Consider the following 21,596-nt stretch of genomic DNA (forward strand, 5'->3'; position numbering starts at 1 on the left):
GGGAAAATGTGGATCGTCTATTACTTGCTTATTCCAGTAGGTGGCAGCGCGTGGCTGGCTTGACATGACTTTAGAAGCTAAGCAGGATCAGGCATGGTTAGAATTTGGATGAGACATCAAGAGAGGTCAGGGAATTATATCCATGTATTGCTTATATTATGGCTCACACAAGGGAAATAGGATCTTGGCAAGGGTAAGCAAATTGCCCTCTATAAAGGATATGGTTTAATGGCAACAAGGACTTTAACTGCATGACTCCAGAATTAAGTAAGTTTAATCTTATGTTTACTCTGTGGTGCCTTTATCATAATATAATACTCCCAGGCTCATTTATCCAAACAATCCAAAGGGTTTCTCAATTTGTTGAACAAGCAGGATGATGTGCTGACCAATGTTTGGCTAAAGTCATGGAAACCTGGCTGGGTTCCATCCCATACTCAGCGATGGAAGTTCACTCAGAGATAGTGGGAATCACTAACATTTGTATCTTCAAACTATCTGACAGGTTTCTTTGGTTTTTTTTATGGAGGAAATAAAACTGATAGAGGGATAACTCCGTGCAGTACAGATGGAAAGTCAAGCTACATATAAATCAGATCCGTAAAGAGTCAAATAATCAGAAACTGGCAAAATGGTGAAATATATTTATGCACAATGTAGAGTTTCTATCTTTCTGAAGGGTTTTTTTTTTTTTTGGTACCTTTTACTAAGCGGAGTGGCTATCCAACTGCTCGTCTCAGTGTTGCACTTTCTGGAAAAAGCAGGTGGACAGAACCAGGTTTATGAAGAACCAGGATCTGTTTATTCATTTTTCTCTTTTTCTCCCTTTTCCTGTGAGTTGGTATGAATTGGCTACCCAAGAGGATGAGCAAACGTCCAGTAGCAGTGTAGGAAAGAGGAGCTTATTGCACCTTAGCCCATAAGACTATCCCTAAAATCCAGAGAAGTTAAAAAAAAAACCTTAAGAGGCACTAGATAAGAACAGGATCAGGGAAAACAATTTTTCCTTGGAATCAATCAAAAGAGTTTTTGTTGGTTGGTATGCTATTCAATAAGGGACGCGGTGGCTCAGTGGGTTAGGACGCTGAGCTTGTCGATCAGAAGGTCGGCAGTTTGGCGGGTCAAATCCTGAGTGCTGCATAACAGAGTGAGAGCCTGTTACTCGTCCCAGCTTCTGCCAACCTAGCAGTTCGAAAGCATGTAAAAATGCAAGTAGAAAAATAGGGATCACTCCGGTGGGAAGGTAACAGCGTTCCGTGCGCCTTTGGCGTCTAGTCATGCTGGCCACATGACCACGGAGACGTCCTCGGACAAGTGCTGGCTCTTCGGCTTTGAAACGGAGATGAGCACCGGCCCCTAGAGTCGGAAACGACTAGCATGCATGTGCAGGGGAACCTTTACCTTTTACCTATGCTATTCAATAAAGATGCATTACAACATTTTTTTTTTCCTGTTCCAGAAAGAAACATTATTTTTCCATCTCAACTTTGTTCTAAAAGAAAATGGCCCCAGGAAACGTTTTATTCTGAAACCTGTTAAGCATATTTTATTCCATTTTTTTATTAATAAAAGGGAGAAGGGAATAGAGACTTTATCCTGCTTTTCTCTACAAAACATGGAGCCAGGTATTACTCAATGACTGCTTCATTTTGCCTTTTAAATTTCTGAAAACAGCCCTAATCTATATTATGTACATAACTATTTCCATTTCCTCTCTTTTAAGGAGAAAGTAAAGAGATGGCGCGAGAGAAGAATGAGTCTTCCATTTTAAGTGGCAGAGCCATTTCTATTGCGCTAACAAAATGGGGTGTGGGAGAGGCAGAGAGTTTTGTGAAATTGCCTATTCTTTCTCTCTCTATTTATTTGAAGTGTTTATGTGAGGGGGGAGGGAGAGGAGAAGTCTTAGGGCAAAAATGATGGAATCCGAAGATTTAAAAAAGAATCTACAAAACCCTTAGATGAATAAAAATTGCTAGCTTGCTGTGAGGTAACTGGCAAATACAATTTAATTATAAGATACAGAATGGTAATGGTGCTTGTAACATTGGAGCATGATTTCCTGGTAATAGAAGGTCTGTGGGGTTCCCTGCCTCAGAAAATGCCATCTCTTCTTTAAATGATGTAGCAAAAGGCATGTGAATGGTGAGGCACGACAATTTCAGCAAAAAGATCTACAAGAGGGATAAGAAGAATGCAGGGGGGTTAGCTTCAACTCTTTCTTAACTCCTGTTCTGATGTCTGTCTCGGTCTCTCCCACAAGTTAGATAGAACGTTTTAATAAATCCGGAGTGATGTTTCTCAGAAAACTTCTCTTCTCCTTTGTGGAAATTATACTGTTTAATTTTTTTCCCCTTTCTGTTAAAATAAGAAGGCCAGCTCCAACCCTTTTTGTTGTGGTGATTGATATTTCCCTTCCATTTTCTCCTCACAACTCCCCAGAAGGTCACTCATGTCCACATTGTGGAGCATGCAAAATGGCCTCCAGGTTCCAACTCAGTTTGCCATTCTGAACGTTGGAAACCGAAGGCGCTTGTGCTCTAGCAGCAGTTGATAACAAGCTGAGGAAAGACATTGGAGGGTCTGCCCCCCCCAAAAAAAAAACCAATCCCCTAAATCTCATTGCTTGTAAATGGCATAGGTAAAGCTTTTTTCAAGTTGATCTTCAAGGAGTGGTTTGCTATGACCAGCTACCAAGGTATTTTTTGACATCTCAGTCTAGTTGATATTCCTGATATTTTCTAGTAGACTTCCATTCCATCCAATATCATTGACTTTAAATTCCAAAAAAGGGCAATGTCACCATTTCCATGTTGTTGTCAAGAAAACTCCCTGGGTGTATCCCCAAAGTCACCAGAAGTCAAGCTTGACACTTCACATTAAAGAAGAAAATAGAATTCTAAGAGGTCATTTGCACTAACCACAGTGACAGAATAACAGAACTGGAACAGACCTTGGAGGTCTTCTAGTCCAACCCTCTGCTCAAGCAGGAGGCGCTATGCCATTCCTGAGAAATGGCTGTCCAGCCTCCTCTTAAAAACCTCCAGTGTTAGAACACAACTTCTGGAGGCAAGTTGTTCCACTGATTAGTTGATTCTCTTTCATCTTGGGGCACCAACAGTTGGCTACTTCTCCTGCCTCTTTGAATTCAAAGATGGACCACAAGGCCATTTTGAGGTATCCTCGTAGGGATCCAGACATAAGCTACATAAAGTTCATTCCAGGGATGCTTGAAAAGAACAGCTAAAAATCCATTGTTGTGGGAATGCTAATGGTCAGCTTCATTTTGCCTTGGAGATTATTTGAGAATGCAAGGAAAGATCTTTCACAAAGCACTTTGAAGCCAAACTGCAATCATCTTCACTTTGGCTGACCTTGAATTGCTGAGAACATCTATAAATCAGTCATTGTCCCTCCAGCTAACTGAGAACAAAGAACAGTATTAAAACAGTGTCCTGCCCTTCAGCCAGTACAGGTCCTAGAGTAGCAAACATCCCCTTATCATCCTTCTTTGTAAAAGAAAAGGGGAGGGGGAGGAATTAACAGTTTCATGTTTCCTTCATCTCTCAGGCACTTTTTGAGAAAAGGAAACATCCAAAGTTGCCTGATCATGGATTCCTTTCCTGAATTTAAAAACCTCAGAAATGAAAGGGAGCGTATTTGGCGATGGAGAGGGTAAAGGAGCCATGAGTTGTGATTGCACGGGGGTGGAGTAGGTTCTGCTGGGACACAACTCATACGTGGGGCTGCCCAGGTTTTCAGGTATGTGAGTGTCTGCGTGCTTTTGTGTGAGTGAGAAAACATTATTCGTGTAAAATGGACACATTTGGTTCTCCTAAATAGGTGACCATTTCTGAGCGCCTGCCCTTCAGCAAGTCATGGATGCTCCTTACCAAATTTTGGAAAGAGACATCTGCTTGAGAAACATCCAGCAATTTTGTTAGATTTCTCCCTGAGCAACTCAAGATCAGCTGCCAGGAAAACTAAGACAGCTGAAAGGCACTAGAGATTCTGGACAACATGCCAAACAGGAAATGGCATGGGGGGGAGAGAGGAGAAGAAGCAGAGAATAGTAGCAGATGGACCAAGCCATAAGGTAGCATATATTCTGTCTTCTGAGGCTGTTCTGCCTTGGTAGAGCTGAAAAGATTTCCAGAGTAAAGACACAGTCCGTATAAGCTGGCAAAGCAATGCTACTGAAGGGTGAATAAGGCATATGTAGCTCTCTCTAGCAGAGCAGAGGAAAGAGGCTTATGGTATCATTGTCCCTCTCTGATGAGATAAACTAAAATAACAGGTGCATCCTCTTAGAGTCATAGCAAACTTGGTGACTTGGGACAAATGATGCTCATCAAGAGGACAGTTCAGCCTTTCTGGCTGTTGCCATCTGTGGAGAAGGTTTTCATGCGTTTCATTTCTGTAGATCTGCCCTTTGAACATAGCGGACCAGAGGCAGGGACTTAGTGACTCATGCAGTAAGATATGGTTGGCTGACCTGCCAGCATGCATACTCGGTTGCCTGGCTACCAGCATATCCTTTCCAATGTCAACCATAGGAGCCCTAGGGCAGCAAAACAGGAAGGAAGGAAGGAAGGAAGGAAGGAAGGAAGGAAGGAAGGAAGGAAGGAAGGAAGGAAGGAAGGAAGGAAGGAGGGAGGGAGGGAGGGAGGGAGGGAGGGAGGAAGGAAGGAAGGAAGGAAGGAAGGAAGGAAGGAAGAAGGGAGGAAGGAAGGAAGGAAGGAAGAAGGGAGGGAGGGAAGAAAGAAGGAAGGAAGGAAGGAAGGAAGGAAGGAAGGAAGGAAGGAAGGAAGGAAGGAAGGGAGGAAGGGAAGAAGGGAGGGAGGGAGGGTGGGTGGGTCTCATTATTTAGGATAGATAGCATTTGCAGAAGAACTAAATTGTTCCACTGTGGAAATGCCTTGCCTGTCTCTCTAAATCAGTGTTTCTCACTGACTTTATGTTTTGTGGACCTCAGCTGCCAGAACTCCCTTGCCAGCCATGCTCTCAATGAAAACTGAAACATATTGCAAATTCCTTGGGATGACTCTTCAGCATCCTATTTTCAGGGAGATTTCTTCTCATGGTGAGACATCTTTGACATTGTGTTTTACAGCATGGCCCCTTTCTGCAACTCTCCTGTGCAATTTTAAACCTTTGCACATATGGCCTGATGGAAGCAGAGGAAACTCCTGCTTCCTAAATTTTAGGATATGGAGCAAGATATGCTGGCAACTGTTCTGGTTCCATCTGTTTAGCCCCAGTGATGGATCTTTTGAAATCCAATTGTGGTCCAAGAGAGACACACTCCACTAATCCTCTGCTTTTAAGATTTTATTTGTGCAATAAGTGGAGGACAAGGCTTTCTAGTACCTAACGAAATGAATGAATTTACAAGTGCACCCTTTCAGCTACCGAGGAAAGCACAGAACAGTTGAAGTGTTTAAGACCCACTTCTCCTGATTTCTACCAGTATTTGAGGCAATAACAAGCTAGTTTGCCTACAAGACGGGTTTCTTTTCCCAGTGCCATCACATACACACGGATTTCTTTTTTTTTAATAAGCCATATTTCATAAATTAACCTAGCACAGATTCCAGTAATAGAAAGTCATATTTATATGACACATTTTTATCTCAAAGGGCCTCAAACAGCAGAGTAATACAATACAATACAATAGAGTGATCATAAGAGAAAGTTCAGATGCACCCAAGGTAAAAAGGACAGGGGCTGTTTGAAAGCCAACCAACAGAGAGGAATGCAAGTGAAGAAGGCCATGGACAGTGGGGTGAAAGAGAGCTGCATATTCAAAATGTGGGTCTCCACAGACTCAGAACCAACCCATTCTACCATGAATGGAGCTCAAGATTTTCCACCTCAGGACTACATGAGGCTCAAGCACATCTAGATAGCACCTTCGGCTTGAAGAAGAGCCATGCACAAACCCATCACTTCTATTTAATAAGCCCACTCTGAAGAGCTTGATCTGATGAAAATCTCCTAAAATTGGGCCCCAAAGCCCTGCCCAAATTGTCAGCTTTTTAAACAATTTGCCCCAAGTCCAACTTTGACCTTCTCTTCAACTTTTTGAAGAGTATGTCGGATGGAAATCATTGGCACAGCAGTAGATCACCAAAACAAATTCGATTTTATGCACCTTCTAGGGGAATACATAGCCAGAACTATAGTGATAGCTTCTGGCTTAGACCCAAGTCATCATTGTCATCATGATCATGATCATCGTCATTGCCATCATCAAATTCATCATCTATAAGTACATTATCAGCTATGATTACTTCCTGGTTATTCGGGTTTTTCCCCGCGTAGAACTAAAGGTGTAGGGGCGACGTTTCAACGGAATCCCATCCGTCATCATCAGGCTGGTGGCTTCTGCTTCCTTCTTCTGGGAGAAGCATGTGGCTGTTTGTTCCTCTTTTTTAAACTGCCAGAGGGGGTGTGTTCTGTGGGTGGAGGTGTGCTCTGTGCCCTACACCTTTAGTTCTACACGGGGGAAAAACCCGAATAACCAAAGATCCATACACACACACACACACACACACACACACACACACACACATACATACATTTAGGCTTGTAGACAAATGGAGTCTAGGTTACCAGGTCTTGCTATTGAACTGAAAATAGTAAAAATAGGTGTCCTCTGTTTTATGCAGGCAGCAACATACAGAAGCATTTTCAAAGTTTGGGATGACATTTAGTTTCTAGCTTTCCAAGGCAACAGACATCACTCAACAAAGAAGTATTCAGACTTCCTTTTTGAATACAGCAGGGATTGTACAAATGTGCATTATTATTACCAACACTTTAAAATGAGGGGGAAATCAGGATAATGTATAAGTGTGATTTATTTCAATATAAAGAATGGTTTATTTTCTTTAATAAAAAAGAACCTTATTTCTAAGTTTCCTTCAAGTAATTTAATTGGTATATAATAGCATAGTTAATTAAAACAAATACATAGTAAAATAATAATAATTGATATTTAATATGTCTGGGAAAGAACATTTAGGTGCAATATAATTAACTCAATATTAAGTAAGTGTTGGATTTGCAATTATGTCTTTACAACAATTATAAAGTTTCTTGTTTTTTTTTTAATAAACTTGCAATTAAACAGGAAGGAACTCTCAAAAATTATTAAAACAGGTATTATGGGCTATTAAACATTTATTGTCATTCCTGATGGGATACAGCTGCGCAACAGTAGAAATTATGATGATGATGATAATAAACCTCTACTACCCCTTCACTGTAGCATTTTTACTGCTACATCCCATAATTGAACCCTCTATGACACTTACAGAACCTAATGGGCTATGGAAAGAAAGAAAGAAAGAAAGAAAGAAAGAAAGAAAGAAAGAAAGAAAGAAAGAAAGAAAGAAAGAAAGAAAGAAAGAAAGAAAGAAAGAAAGAGAAAGAAAGAAAGAAAGAAAGAAAGAAAGAAAGAAAGAAAGAGAGAGAGAGAGAGAGAGAGAGAGAGAGAGAGAGAGAGAGAGAGAAAGGGAGAGAAAGAAAGAGAGAGAGAGAGAAAGAAAAAAAAGAGAGAGAGAGAGAGAGAAAGAAAGAAAGAAAGAAAGAAAGAAAGAAGAAAGAAAGAGAGAGAAAGAGAGAAAGAAAGAAAGAAAGAAAGAAAGAAAGAAAGAAAGAAAGAAAGAAAGAAAGAAAGAAAGAAAGAAAGAAAGAAAGAAAGAAAGAAAAGGAGGGAGGGAGGGAGGGAGGATTATTTGTATACCAGCACCGTTGTGTAATATTTACTTTGTAGGCAGGATATGTCAGATTCTTTTTTTTAAAAAAGAATAAATTTATTTATTAAAACATTTAATAAAATAGAATAAATAGTTACATTAAAAAGAAGATAGATACATAGTGGATAAAGCACAAAATATAACTAGTTTGTAATGATACAATTTGATATTAATTAAATACATAGCACAAAGTTCATTGTGTCATCAAGAAATAACTAGATATAAAGCATGATTTTAATACTGATATTGCCATTGTATTTATGTAATCAAAGGAAGACTGGGGGGGGGAGAAAGGAAAAAGAAGGAAAAAAATCAGTAAAAACATATTGGGAAACTATGGTACATAATTTTAAATTCCCTCACATTGTATGCAGCTGATGATTGCCTCAATATAATTATAAACATTGAAATTGTTTCTAATTACTATCTTTACATCAATAATTTCCCCTTGAAAAGGATATGGTAAGTGTCGGAATATTCCTTGTTGTGTGACACTTGACTATATAAAGGATCCTTTCTTGCCCATGTTTAGTCAAGTTTCCGTTCTCAGTGTATGCTGCTAATTTTGCCTTTGCTGCATATTCTCCAAATTTGCTTTCCGAGTCTTGGCACTGCTGGCAAAGTGTCTATTTTCTACTGTTGAGCCAAATACGTCCTCTCGGCCATCCACATATATCCTAACAATTGCAATATATTTTATTTGTTTGTTCTGGAACAATTCTTAGTAGAAAAGGAGATGCTGATTTTTAATCCTACCATCCTCAGTTCCAAAGAAGAGTTTATGAGAAGGTCCCTAACTAGGCTAGATTAAAGCCAACTACAGGTACTCCTTGACTTTCAAAAGTTCATTTAATGACCGCTTGAAGTTACAATGGCCCTGAAAAAACAGACTTGTGATCGTTTTTCACACTTAGGACTGTTGCAGCTTCCTCGCTTAGCAAGATAGATTTGAGGCTGAACTGTGGTTGCAAGTCGCGGTCGTAAGCATGGACCAGGAGAGCATCCTTTGAGCCTTGGTGGAGCTGTGGGCTAATGCCTCCTTAAGTAACACCAGCTGCCTGCAATTAGTGCAGGTTCGAGTCCCACCAGGCTCAAGGTTGACTCAGCCTTCCATCCTTCCGAGGTAGGTAAAATGAGGACCCAGATTGTTGGGGGCAATAAGCTGACTTTGTAAAAATGCCGCTGGGGGGGGGCGAAAGCCCTAATAAGCAGGCATATACATAGAACGAAGGCTACTGCTAAGCACATTGGTTTGTGCTTAGATTGTAAGCCGCCCTGAGTCTTCGGAGAAGGGCGGGATATAAATGGGATTAAAATAAAATAAATAAAATAAATAAATCCTTTGGCTTTTTCATGTCTTAACTGACAAGATACTAAGACTCGGTGCTGAAAAGCAAAACTGAGTGTGGAAAAGTATGATACTTAAGGGGAAAACTCTTTTTGGGTGCCCCCTCACCTTCTTCATTGATACTGATTAATGCAAACAATATAACATAAACAAATATAAGGGCAGCTGCTCTTATCTGGATTTCTAGATTAAACACTTTCAGCTCTTTGTGGAATTTGCAAAATTCACCAACCCGTTGGTTTCAATGTGGAGTCGATAGAGACCAGGCATTTTATTCTGTGTGTAACTCTTTGAATCACATGCTGGGACTCTTTTTTGGATATAGACCTCTTTTTTTGTGTACTTTAATAATTACCAGCATAGTCAGCGGCAGCAAACAGGGCTGTGCAAAACAAGATGATAATAATTATGCAATTACAATTCACAATTAAAGTGAAAGGGGGTTGATTTGTTCATTTCCAAAGTCATTATTTAGTGTGGTTGATAAGGTTAGGCTAATTGGGGTATTTTTTTAAATAACCTTTTGATACCATAGTAGTTTATTAATTGCTTAGTAAGGATTGGTGGTGTATGTGTGATGGCTTAGTGATTAAAGATGCTGAGTTTGTCAGCTGAAAGCTGACAGCCTGATTTTGAGACGAGAACTGTGCAATGGGGTGAGTTCCTGTTCCTTTCCCCAGCTCCTACCCACCGAGCAGTTCAAAAGCATGCAAATGCGAGTAGATTAATAGGTACCACTTTGGTGGGAAAGTAACAACATTTCATGCTTCTTTCGGGTATAGTCATGCCAGCCACATAACCATGGAAGTGTCTTCAGACATTACTGTCTCCCTCGACCAAGAAATGGATATGAGCACCACACCTTCTAGAGTTGGTAACAATTGGATAGGGAAAAACTTTTACCTTTTAGTAAAGATCACTGCTATCCTTGCTTTCATATGAATTAGCATGCAAACAGTAGTCTGTTTACCTCTACTATTTAACAATGATAGCAGTTAAATGCTTAGTAGAAGCAATGTAAAAAAGGTGACTGCTTTTTTTTTGTTTGAAAAAAGAGAGTTTTTCATTTGTTCTTAAAAAAATTCCATGTTAAAAATTCATCACTTACCTACTAATGTGAGAATGTTAAAATGAATTGGATTAATACTGATCTACACTGATTAATAGAAATTAAAAATTAATTTTTCATGTCCCTCCATTGGCTCTATTCATCACAGATGAGTGACAGAGAGGTTGATCTTGGCTAAGAAGTTGGATTGAGGAAATTGCAATCAACCTGTCCTGAGGTGCAGTAGCTTTCTCTGCACAGATTAACTTTAAAAGTATCTCAAAGAAAATTAACTTCAAAAAAATTGATCAGTGGGGCTACATTAAATGAATAAACTTTGACCCTATTAAACTGGACAACAAGCTAAAAGCTAAAACATATGAAGAACAGTTGCAGGAACTGAATAATAATAATAAACCTTTATTGTCAAAGTACAACATGTGTACATTGAGATTAGCTGAGCCTCCCCCCATGCTCCCTCCCCCCAACACACAGTGACAACAAACCCTCCATCCTACCACACCATGTGGACCAACTACACCACACACCGGCCTCCCAAGTCAATTCTGTATAAGATTATGTCCCATTTAAAAGCCTAACAGCCCACGGATAAAAGCTATTTTTCAGCCTGTTGGTACGGCTGGCTATATTCCTATATCTCCTACCGGATGGTAGGAGAGTAAAGAGATACCGTCCAGGGTGTGAGTCATCCCTGAGAATCTATGTCTATATATGTCTAGTCTTATGAAAAGAAGGATCGGGGTGACATGATAGCAGTGTTGCAATATCTCAGGGGCTGCCACAAAGAAGTGGGGGGGGGTGTCAACCTAATCTCCAAAGCACACAAAGGCAAGACAGGAAGCAACAGATGGAAACTAATTAAGGAGAGAACCAACCTAGAACTAAGGAGAAACTTCCTGAAATTTAGAAAAAAAATTAATTAGTAGAAGAGCTAGCCTTCAGAAGTTGTGGTGGCTGTTCTATCCCTGGAGGTTTCCAAGAAGAGATTGGACAGCCATTTGTGCAGATCTCATCCCTGAGCAGGGGGTTGGACTAGAAGACCTCCAAGGTCCCTCCCAACTCTGTTATTCTGTTACGCAGGTGGAGACAAAGTGCCTTCCTTTTTCCATCTTGGTATAAGAAGATTTCATTGGAAACTCCATGGTGATTTTCCACACTACAAGATTATAGATATAGATATAGATATAGATATAGATATAGATATAGATATAGATATAGATATAGATATAGATATAGATATAGATATAGATATAGATATAGATATAGATATAGATATAGATATAGATATAGATATAGATATAGATATAGATATAGATATAGATATAGATATAGATATAGATATAGATAGATATAGATATAGATATCTCTCAGAGTTTAGGAGGAGAGGTGATACACATACCCACACACTCGCACAAATACATCTGCTCTTTCCTTTAGAAAAGCTATGCTTGAATCCATTTCTCTGCTTGTTTACTGATAGTCCGGATACCTTCGGTAAGAAAGCAAAAGATCAAAGGCAGGGACTTCACCAGGCCTTGACGTTCAGCCACTTTACGGGCCAGCTATTTTGCTTTGAAAAACGCAGAGAGCCTGAAGACAGATTTATATTTCCGTGCAGGTTCCGTGTTCCATTTTATCACACAGTCTGCTAAGTGAAAGGGATTATAAAGCTCTCATTACTTGTATGTGTTGAAGGGCAGAGATTTACCGAGCATCCCTTTGATGTAAACATGGCTTCCAGAGTAAACCTTTGGAGCAGGAAAAGGGCTTTCTGCTGGGGAATGTGAGTTGCAGAGCCACTGATAAAACCTAGACCTTTTTTTAGAGTAATCCGTACCCATTTCAGATAGAAGAGGTGGGAGAATTCATGCTTGAAATAATATATCCACACATTTCCAGGTACCCCCTTAAAGAGATTGGGTAGCGTGATAGGCTTAGCAAAATAATATAAAAACTGCAATCAGCCCTGATTTTCAGTAATTACCCCTCTCAAAATTAACAACAACAACAACAACAAGGCTCTTTAAAAGGAAAACAAACCAAGTTTATAACACAGACCTGGATTTCCCCAGTTTTCAGTTCCAAAGGCTAACTCAGTCGTTCACATTTTGAGTCACAGTCCCCAATTCATAAATATTTCTAGCTCAAGAGGTTGTGACAGCTAACCACTGCTCAAATTGATGATATAAATTAATTTCCACTTTAGATATCACATTCAATATTTAAAAACCGGAGATACCACTGGGATTGTCCACACCCTCTGGTAAACTAAATAAATGAATCATTTTGAAGTCAGAATAACAAGACACAGTCATTGACTGCCTGGGGACAGAGATGTATTACAGTGATAGGCTCCATCCCAAACACAAATGAGTTTGTTTTGATGTGTGAAATAACTCTGCATACATGCAGAGGATCTTTAGAAATAGAATATGTGTAGAATTTGAGCAGTGCCTATTTTTCCTGTGTTTGTCCTGCTAATTGGTTCATCTATCAGTGAAAATAGTTGTACATATTGTTGTACATATCTCCCCCAAAATAACCCCATGCCTTCGGAAATCTGATGTTTACATTATATATATATATATACATATATACATATATACATATATACATATACACATATACACATATACACATACACACACACACACACACACACACACACACACACATATATATATATATATATATATATATATATATATATATATATATATATATATATATATATATATATTCTGAAAATCAAGGACATTGTGATCTAGTTGCTTATATTGAATAGTATCACTATATATTTAAAGTAAACACGGTTTGTAATGAACCATTTTGCCAATTGATCTATCCTTTCCTTTGACTTTTGTAGAACTTGGTCTCCCAAGAAGAGGATGTTATTTGGTCTTTGGATTTATGTACAAAGAGAAATATCGGCGAATGACTGAAGGTTAGTGTAACATCTTCCTTTCCAAGTATTTTCCACCTTTCTATACTACCATGGTTTTACTTTTATTCCCAAATTTTTACAAAGAAAGAAGAAGACAGGATTGTCTTCACTTCCAAGCACCTGGGAGATTATTTTTATTCTGGGCAGATCCAGATGCCTACAAAGAAGTCTTTCGTGTTAATAGGGAAGCTTCCCCTCTAAAGGAAGCTTCCGTATTAAACATGGAATTTAATATGAATTTAAAATTAGAATATTTTTTTTTTAAAAAAATCCTGTAAATGATTAATCCTATTAATCAACTAAGATGTTTAAAGGCCTGGAAACTAAAACGTATGAAGAATAGTTTAAGGATTTGGGTATGGCTAGTCTTGAGCAAGGAGGAGTAAGGGTGACATGATAACAGTATTCCAGTATTTCTGGGGCTGCCACAAAGAAGAGGGGGTCGAATTATTCTTCAAAGCACCAGAAGGCAGGACAAGAAACAATGGTTGGAAACTGACCAAAGAGAGAAGCAACCTGGAATTAAGGAGAAACTTCCTAATTCTGAGGACAATTAAGCAGTGGAACAGCTTGCCTCCAGAGGTTGTGGGGGAAGCCACTTGTCTGAAATGGTATAGGGTCTCCTGTTTGAGCAGGGGGCTGGACTAGAAGACCTTCAAGGTCCCTCCCAGCTCTATTCTGAGTAAATAAAGGTCTTCCTTTCATCTCCTACTTTTATAAGCTGATACCAGACATCTTCATGACTTGGTATCTGCCCAGAAACATATCCAAAGACAAATCAGTGATGGAATCTAATGATCTGGTACTGCTTGCTTGCTCACCAGAGGCAGTGAATGTGCAAATAGCAATCATGGCAAGAGAAGTAGCTTTCTTAGTCTACTTATTCATTGTCTGAAGAGAAGTCACTGGTCCCCATGAAACCAAACCACAGTGATAAAATGAAGATACACTTACTGATGGAGACTACTGAAGACAACACTGAAATTAGTGTTGTATATGTTCCTATTATGTATATTTTAAATAATATGCAGCTGATCACTTCCTTAACTTATTGAGCTCTCACTACCTTTGATTAGTCTTGCAATAGGTAGGTGGAACTGAGAATGGAAATAATTAAACTATCAAAAACATTTGCAATGCAAAACATCATCAAAGCAGCTTCCAGTTAAAGGATGAAATTGCATAGGTAGAGTTTCTCATGCTACCAATATTTAATGTGCTTGCTATTAAAATAAGAAATTGGCAGAGGCTGGTCTCTTAATTGCTTTTCTTTGTCCATAGAAGTTAATATTCTGTCTTCTCCTCATTTCATTATTTCCACTGGAATACGAAGAGAGACAAATTATACATAAAATTCAAAAACAACTCAGCAATAACTGGTTGCTTCAAAAATTGTTTTTAAAGCTTCTTCCTTACTTGAGTTTAGAAATTCACAGCGTGCTAAAAGTAGCTCTTCTTTTTGATACCAGCATTGCTTTTGATCTATCAGTAGTACTTCATCCAGCCATAAAGTTGCTAAGGTGTAAAAAAAATGTTGCTGACAAAGAAGGTACCAGCAGTTTTAAGGCTAGAGAGAAACATTATAGAACTAGAAACCGTGCATCCTAAGGCCATTAAGGGAACATCCAAGTACCTATTGAGTAGAAAAGGTGGAACAAAACATCCTAGAATTTAAGCCATAGAGTATAATTCTAAAGTCTTTGATTTCTGCGTATTGCACTGGGCAAGTCATTGTGTATATAGTTTCATTCTTGCCGGCAATAAAAAGTCTAATATAGCTAAGTCATGTCTGAGAAGTTTTGGCCAAGTAAATCAATTCCTGAATAAAGGGCTAAGTACACAGAAAACCAGGAGTGACAGCTAAGCCTGATGTGAACCCTGACAGTTAGGGGCCTTATATATAATGATGCAGCACCCTTGGCATTATGAATCAATTCAAACATTTGGGGAAATTTTATATATATACAGTATTCTTTGCAACTTTCTCCAGAGATGTTTGCAAAAGGAGACCCAATATTTAACAAACAGGTTGCCCCTCACTTATAGAAATCTTTTCATTAGTAGATTTAAGGTTTGGTTTTGTTTTTTTAACTGCAGCATGATGTGCTCAAATAAAAACCGGTGGCCTTCTGATATATTATTCACGTGAATGGGAAAATGTGTATAGCAAAGGGCTGTGAACTGGACAAACTTGGCTTTGCCCACACATCATGTAATTATTGCTGTTTCTGTTGTCCATGCATGCACATGGATACTGTAAGTAGAGACACTTTTTATGTAGAATTGCAGTTATGAAACTTAGTCCACACCCTGAACGTTTGATAGAACAGGGCTTCAGGTTCTGAGAAAGTTTTCCCCATGGGAATTGAAATGTTCTTTTTTTTAATTTTATTTTATTTTATTTTTTAATTCCATTTATATCCCGCCCTTCTCCGAAGACTCAGGGCGGCTTACAAGCTTAGCAGTAGCCTTCATTCTATGTATATGCCTGCTTATTAGGGCTTTCACACACACCCCAAGCGGCATTATTACAAAGTCAGCTTAATTGCCCCCAACAATCTGGGTCCTCATTTTACCTACCTCGGAAGGATGGAAGGCTGAGTCAACCTTGAGCCTGGTGGGACTCGAACCCGCACTAATTGCAGGCAGATGGTGTTACTTAAGGAGTCATTAGCCCACTGCTCCACCAAGGCTCTTATAAATTCTTATATTCTTATAAATGCCTAAATGTTGGGAATGGTCCAGAAGGAGCCATATCTCATTGGCCCTGTAGTTCCTTCCAAGATGTTTTGCCTTTTAAGCTGAACAATTAAAGGGATCCAGATCTTCACGACAGAATTTCAAACTTGGGATAGAAGGCTACTTGTAGAATCAAGACAAGGGAGTAATGGTGTACATACTGTATAAAATTGCACAGAAAATGTTGTTTTGATTAGTTGCATAAAACATGTCAGAGCTATTTGAAAAAGCAAAATAAAAACAGAAGCAGGCTGTTGGAACAGACAGTATGTTAATTGGAATACAGAGAGCTTCAGCTTCGCTGGATTTAAGCTACAGGAATCTTTAGAGATAAAGCAATTGTATGCCTATTTGGGTCTGCATATCACCTTTGGAAATAGAACCAAAAAAATCAAAAGTTCACAGATTCAACAAAAGCAACCATATATGGAAAAAGGAAAATCAAATGACTGCTTAGTTTTCTCTGCTCCAAATGATCAAAAGGTCTTTTAATCCACAATCTCTGTGAAATTATGGACAGTTGCCTAAGAGAAGGAAAAGTTTGAAGCAGGCTTACTCAAACAAATCTTGCAATTTTCTTCAATATCTCCAAAGTATGGACAGAGTTGCAAATAGAACATTTGAAACCGCTAAGAATATTGTGTTGATGTTAAGGCCAACTTAATAGAACATTTCCAGATCAGATCATCAAAATAAAGCTTTAATTGAGGTCACTGGGTGGGATTAGTAATGAATAGATCAGTCTATACCCTATCCTCATGATTTTTACATTCATACATTAGTTCGTTCTATCCAAATTTCAGTTCCTTCTGCAGATTTTAAAACAAGGTGCAATACATCTTCATTTGTTTTTTATACCAACATTTCCCAAACATACAGAGATAGTAGTATGCATGTTTGCTTTATATATCCACCCTTAGCTAAATATAAACTTTTGTACACATTGGAGGAAATCTGCACTTTTTTCCATGCTGCTGTTCCTCCAAACAATATTTTGAAATGTAGCATAGCTGATTGTGTGAAGGTTGTGTGCCCTGTTCATATGAGACTTAGATTTCTGTTAGTAAAATTAAAAACCCACTCAAATTCATGTTTGATTTTTCAGTTTTGCTTCTCTTGTCAACAGTGATTTTCTCTCCCCCTTAGTCTACTATTTTTTTAAAAAAAAAATTCTTAAAACTAGCCTAAAACCATCAGGATGCCTGGTAATTTCCCACCTTAAAAATAAATATTTAAGATATGTCTCCAACTTCCTCATTTTGAAACACAGGATTCCCAGTGGGAAATAATATGGTACTTCTTCATTATTCTGTCCTTATTTTACTGTTCTTTATCTTAGATCTCATCTTTATACAGTAAATGTAATTTCTTTAGGCACCTGGCAGCCATTTTGTTTATGCAGCTGTTATATGGCCTGCCAAGTGAATTCTCCCAGAGGGGGGATTTCCATTAGCATCACTTATTTTTCCCAGGTCTTATTCAGATTTTGCATAAAGCTTCTGTCAGTATTCAAAGTACTTTCATGAAACAGAACAGCAGACCAAGTTTTTAGTAAATTTCAAAATCCCATGCCAACTGTAAGAAAGAATTGACCCTTTTTCCGGTCTTTTGAAAAGGCCTTCATGGTATGATATTAACTTTAAAAACCAACATAGCCATGCATTAGCTTTTCTTCCAGTTGGTCTCCAGTTGTTGTTTGCTCTGGAAATTGAGAATGTTCTAAAGATGTAGTTTACTTTATGGATGATTTAATGCAATCATCATTAGTGGTGCATGAAAAAGCATCTGCGGCTGCTGATCAGAAGCTGCAGTTCCTTAAAAAGTAGGAGGCAGAACCTCTATTTTGTTCTGCTGAATTAACCTAGCAAAATATTTTATATAAGCTTTTGTGAAGGCAAATACTGTAAAAAAAATTGGCCCATGTTACAGAGATTCACAACTTTTCTCTTATTGCTTGCATTTTTCTCGTATGCCTAATTATGAAGGATTCACATTCAAGAATGAACAAAATATGGATGCCAATGTTGGTGGGCTTACAAAATTAGATGGAGGGTTATTGACCTTGATGGCAGTAAGACTGTGCATAAAGGCCATTTGAATGGGGTTTCTTGTGCACTGTGGCCACCATGAGCCATTTGGAGGACACTGCTTATTTTCATAGATAGATAGATAGATAGATAGATAGATAGATAGATAGATAGATAGATAGATAGATAGATAGATAGATAGATGATGGATGGATGGATGGATGGATGGATGGATGGATAGATAGATAGATAGATAGATAGATAGATAGATAGATAGATAGATAGATAGATAGATGATGGATAGATAGATGATAGATAGATAGATGATAGATAGATAGATAGATGGATGGATGGATGAATGGATGGATATAGAGACAGAGACAGAGATAGAGACAGATGCTATAAGACAAACATCATTTTTATAAAGGAGAATATTTGTAGCTCAGGGTTGAAATGAGGGGTCCTTGGTGCTCTCTAAACTTGCTTGTTTTTTTGCAGATGATTCATTACCCATCATCAGTTATGATGATGATGATGATGATTTTACCTAGATTGAGTTACCTATATGAAAACAACCAAGCAGGGAGAGCATCAAGGACACCTCATCATTTTTATTTTCTGGAATATCTGTAGAGCGAAGATAGGGGCCAAAGCCATTCTCCAATAAGGAAAAGGGTGGTCTGATGCATTTAATTGTTTTTTTTTCTAAGTATTTGCCTTGAAAAAAAGGCAAAGGTAAGCTTTGGCGGTAACATCATGGGAAGTAAAAAGAGCATCAGGGAACCGTCTCATTTTTTCTCTCTTCCAAACAGGAATTTTGTGATTATCTAATAACCATTCTGGCAGCCATTGGGGGAGGGGGGGGACATGTCTCAAAATTTCTGGTGATGATCAGGTTGCTGAAATCCTGAACCTTTCCCTATTTCTTTCATTCTTCAGTTTAATGCAGTGAGGTGGTCTAACAATCATTCTTGACAGTCCCTTGTCCAGTACTTTTAAGGCTGATTGGATTTCTCCAGATGAACAGTTTGTTCCTCCAATGAATAGCGGAGATTAGAAAAATGGTAGTTCATTATTGTGGCCAAGAGTTACTTTCTAATCCAGCTGAGTGTCCCGATTAAAGGTCAGTATTTATTTCTTGGGCCAGGATTTCTAGGTAGCTCAAGACTGTGAGATACAAGGAGGAAATTAAACCAGTGACAGTTGTGTCTCAACAAAAGAGGAATAGGGTAATGATAGCCTTGAAGTAAAGTAGTGTTAGACACAATCTTCTTTCATCAGTCTTCATTCTGCTAATAACCTACCTAATCAGACCCTGCAGACTCTTTGTTAGCATTCAGAAATAGAGAGATAATCACTATAAATGTGCCATTTCTTCATTTGGGAATTGATTCTTAGAACTATTGGATTTTCTCAGCGGTAACTATGGCTTTGCCCAAAGATAAGTCCCATTTACCAGGATGGAGATCAAACATGAACAGAATCTGTGGACAGACAAACTGCAATCTACTACCCTAAGTGTAGTGGCCTACCAGGGGCTGAATAAACCTCCTTGTATTTGCTAGCTGCCTGACTGGTAAAACAAAACAACAAGAAGCTAGATATTTTATTTTGTTAACAGAAGTGTTTTTGTGTCATTTAAAAGTGAGTGTTATCAATATGTACATCAAATCCAATAAGAAAGCTCATCAGAAATAGTTTCCTATTGTTTTCAGAGCTGGCCTGATGCTAGCTTTGAAAAGACCAAGGGACAATATTGTAGGCCACCTCTTCTGGATAAAGATGTCTTGGGTACCATCTTTTCTTTGGACCATCACTTAATTCAAGCAGTTAATGTGAATATCACTCTTTTATTCAGCATGAATGAAAGAATGAAAGCAAAGAATATCCTTCAAACCAAATAATTTTCCTTTTCCTAAATAAGTTGTGGTCATTTTCTTGGCCATCAATTTGTGTGGTATTGCCTTCTTCTGAGGCTTCTTTTTAACTTCTCAGTCTAGTTCAAAATCTTAGTATTCTCTGCTAGGCTCCCACCCAAGTATTAACAAGGTTAGCCCTGCTTAATTTCCAAACCTAGACTAGGCCAGCTAGCTGCTGGTGATCTAAACCCTTGATTCAATATACAACTTTCATTTAAAATCAAAACTTGCAACACTATATATAGTGCTTTAAAATAGGTCTTTGTTTCCAGTGATTGAAGGAGGGGTCCCCAACCACCGGTCCATGGACCAGTACTGGGCTGCGGCATGCCAGCAAACGGTCCACACAAATAAGCAAAGACCCATACGTGAGATGCAGGCAGCACATGAAACCACGCCCCCTCCAGTCCACGGAAAAACCTTTCTCCACGGAACCAGTCCCTGGTGCCCAAAAGGTTGGGGACCTCTAGAATATAGGATTGTAAGCTGTCTCTCTAAAACCCATCTGAGATTATTTGATCTACAATAAAATTGCTGTATATATATAGAGAAGAGCATAGTATGAGCAATAGTTTCATTTTTAACAATCCCTACAGTTCATTTGAAGTTCTGCAGACAATCCTGTACATACAGTACATGTCTGGGCATGTTTTTGTGGGTGGCTAGAGCCATCTATATCTGCAGGTGTAATTACAGGTTCTCTCTGTAACCAAATCACATATACAAGATGCAGAATAATCAATGCATCATTATTCCTTCATGTGCCCATTTACTTTTCCCCAGATACTGTATTTTGAAACACCTTAATTTTTATAGTGAAGGAAGCATAAAAGGAAAGACTGAAATTGAAATTCTCCCATTGCTCTAGGAGAAATAAACCTTTCTTTTCCCCAAGTACTGTGGATAATAAATGCAAGAATACAAATATGGATTAGGACTGTGGAAACTATTTGAATGAGACATCCTACAAAGCATTTCTCATGATCACAATAACTGCCCTTGGAGTCTTCAGGCTGCTTCCTTTGGGAGACTCACAGGAACACACCAAACACTTCTTTGAACCCGTGAGCTTAAATGGACTCCAGAAGATGGTAGAGGACAGGAAGGCCTGGAGGAACATTGTACATGGGGTTGCGATGGGTCGGACATGACTTCGCAGCTAACAACAACAGTCTTCATTCATTCTTTGAGGTTACCTGTTGTGTACCCTACCATGCCCCTCATGCACCCCCTTGTGCACCCTTTCTGACCCCTGCTGTACCCTCACAGATTTCCTTGCATCCTTTTGCACCTTCCCCAAGCCTTGCCACATCTTTTCCACTTCCCTGCACTCCCCCTTGCTGCCTTCCTCACCTAGCAGCAGCCACTTGCAACCTTCTGGCCCAGGACTTACAACTTCCTTCCAGCTTCCCCAGTGACACTGATTGTGGGAAACCAGCAGGAAATTGTCTCACCTAATAACTGTGGGATTCAGTTTATACCGGCAACCAGGGCTGCAGGGATTGCCCTTGCTAAGCGATGCAGTTGTGTTTCATGACCACATCATTTAGCGATGGAAATTCCTGTCCCATAAGCTGAGGACTACCTGAATTTATATACTTAAAATAAATTTGATCTGTTAGACATATTTACCCAGAAGACCTTACAGAACAAAGGGAACTGATAACATTCATTATAAAAAGGGTACTTTGACTGCCTGTTATGATGCCCCTTTAGTCAAATGTATCACTTCCAACAAGTAGAATTGGGCACAACTCTAGCCTTTTCTGGAATCTATAACAGAATAACAG

At 38.8% G+C, this 21,596-nt stretch overlaps 1 protein-coding gene across 1 annotated transcript in view; it reads left to right on the forward strand.

Annotated features, from left to right (window-relative positions):
* KIRREL3 (kirre like nephrin family adhesion molecule 3) overlaps positions 1 to 21,596 on the forward strand; it is a gene marked incomplete at its 3' end in the record, with an annotated part of 598,284 nt that overhangs the window by 331,901 nt on the left and 244,787 nt on the right. Inside the window, exon 2 of the mRNA XM_081333655.1 lies at positions 13,044 to 13,121. Coding sequence (XP_081189781.1) covers positions 13,044 to 13,121 — 78 coding nt within the window. The remainder of the gene's footprint in view (positions 1 to 13,043; positions 13,122 to 21,596) is intronic.

Source organism: Vipera berus (assembly GCF_964194415.1).
Source record: "Vipera berus genome assembly, chromosome: 8".
NCBI classification, from domain to species: Eukaryota; Metazoa; Chordata; class Lepidosauria; order Squamata; family Viperidae; genus Vipera; species Vipera berus.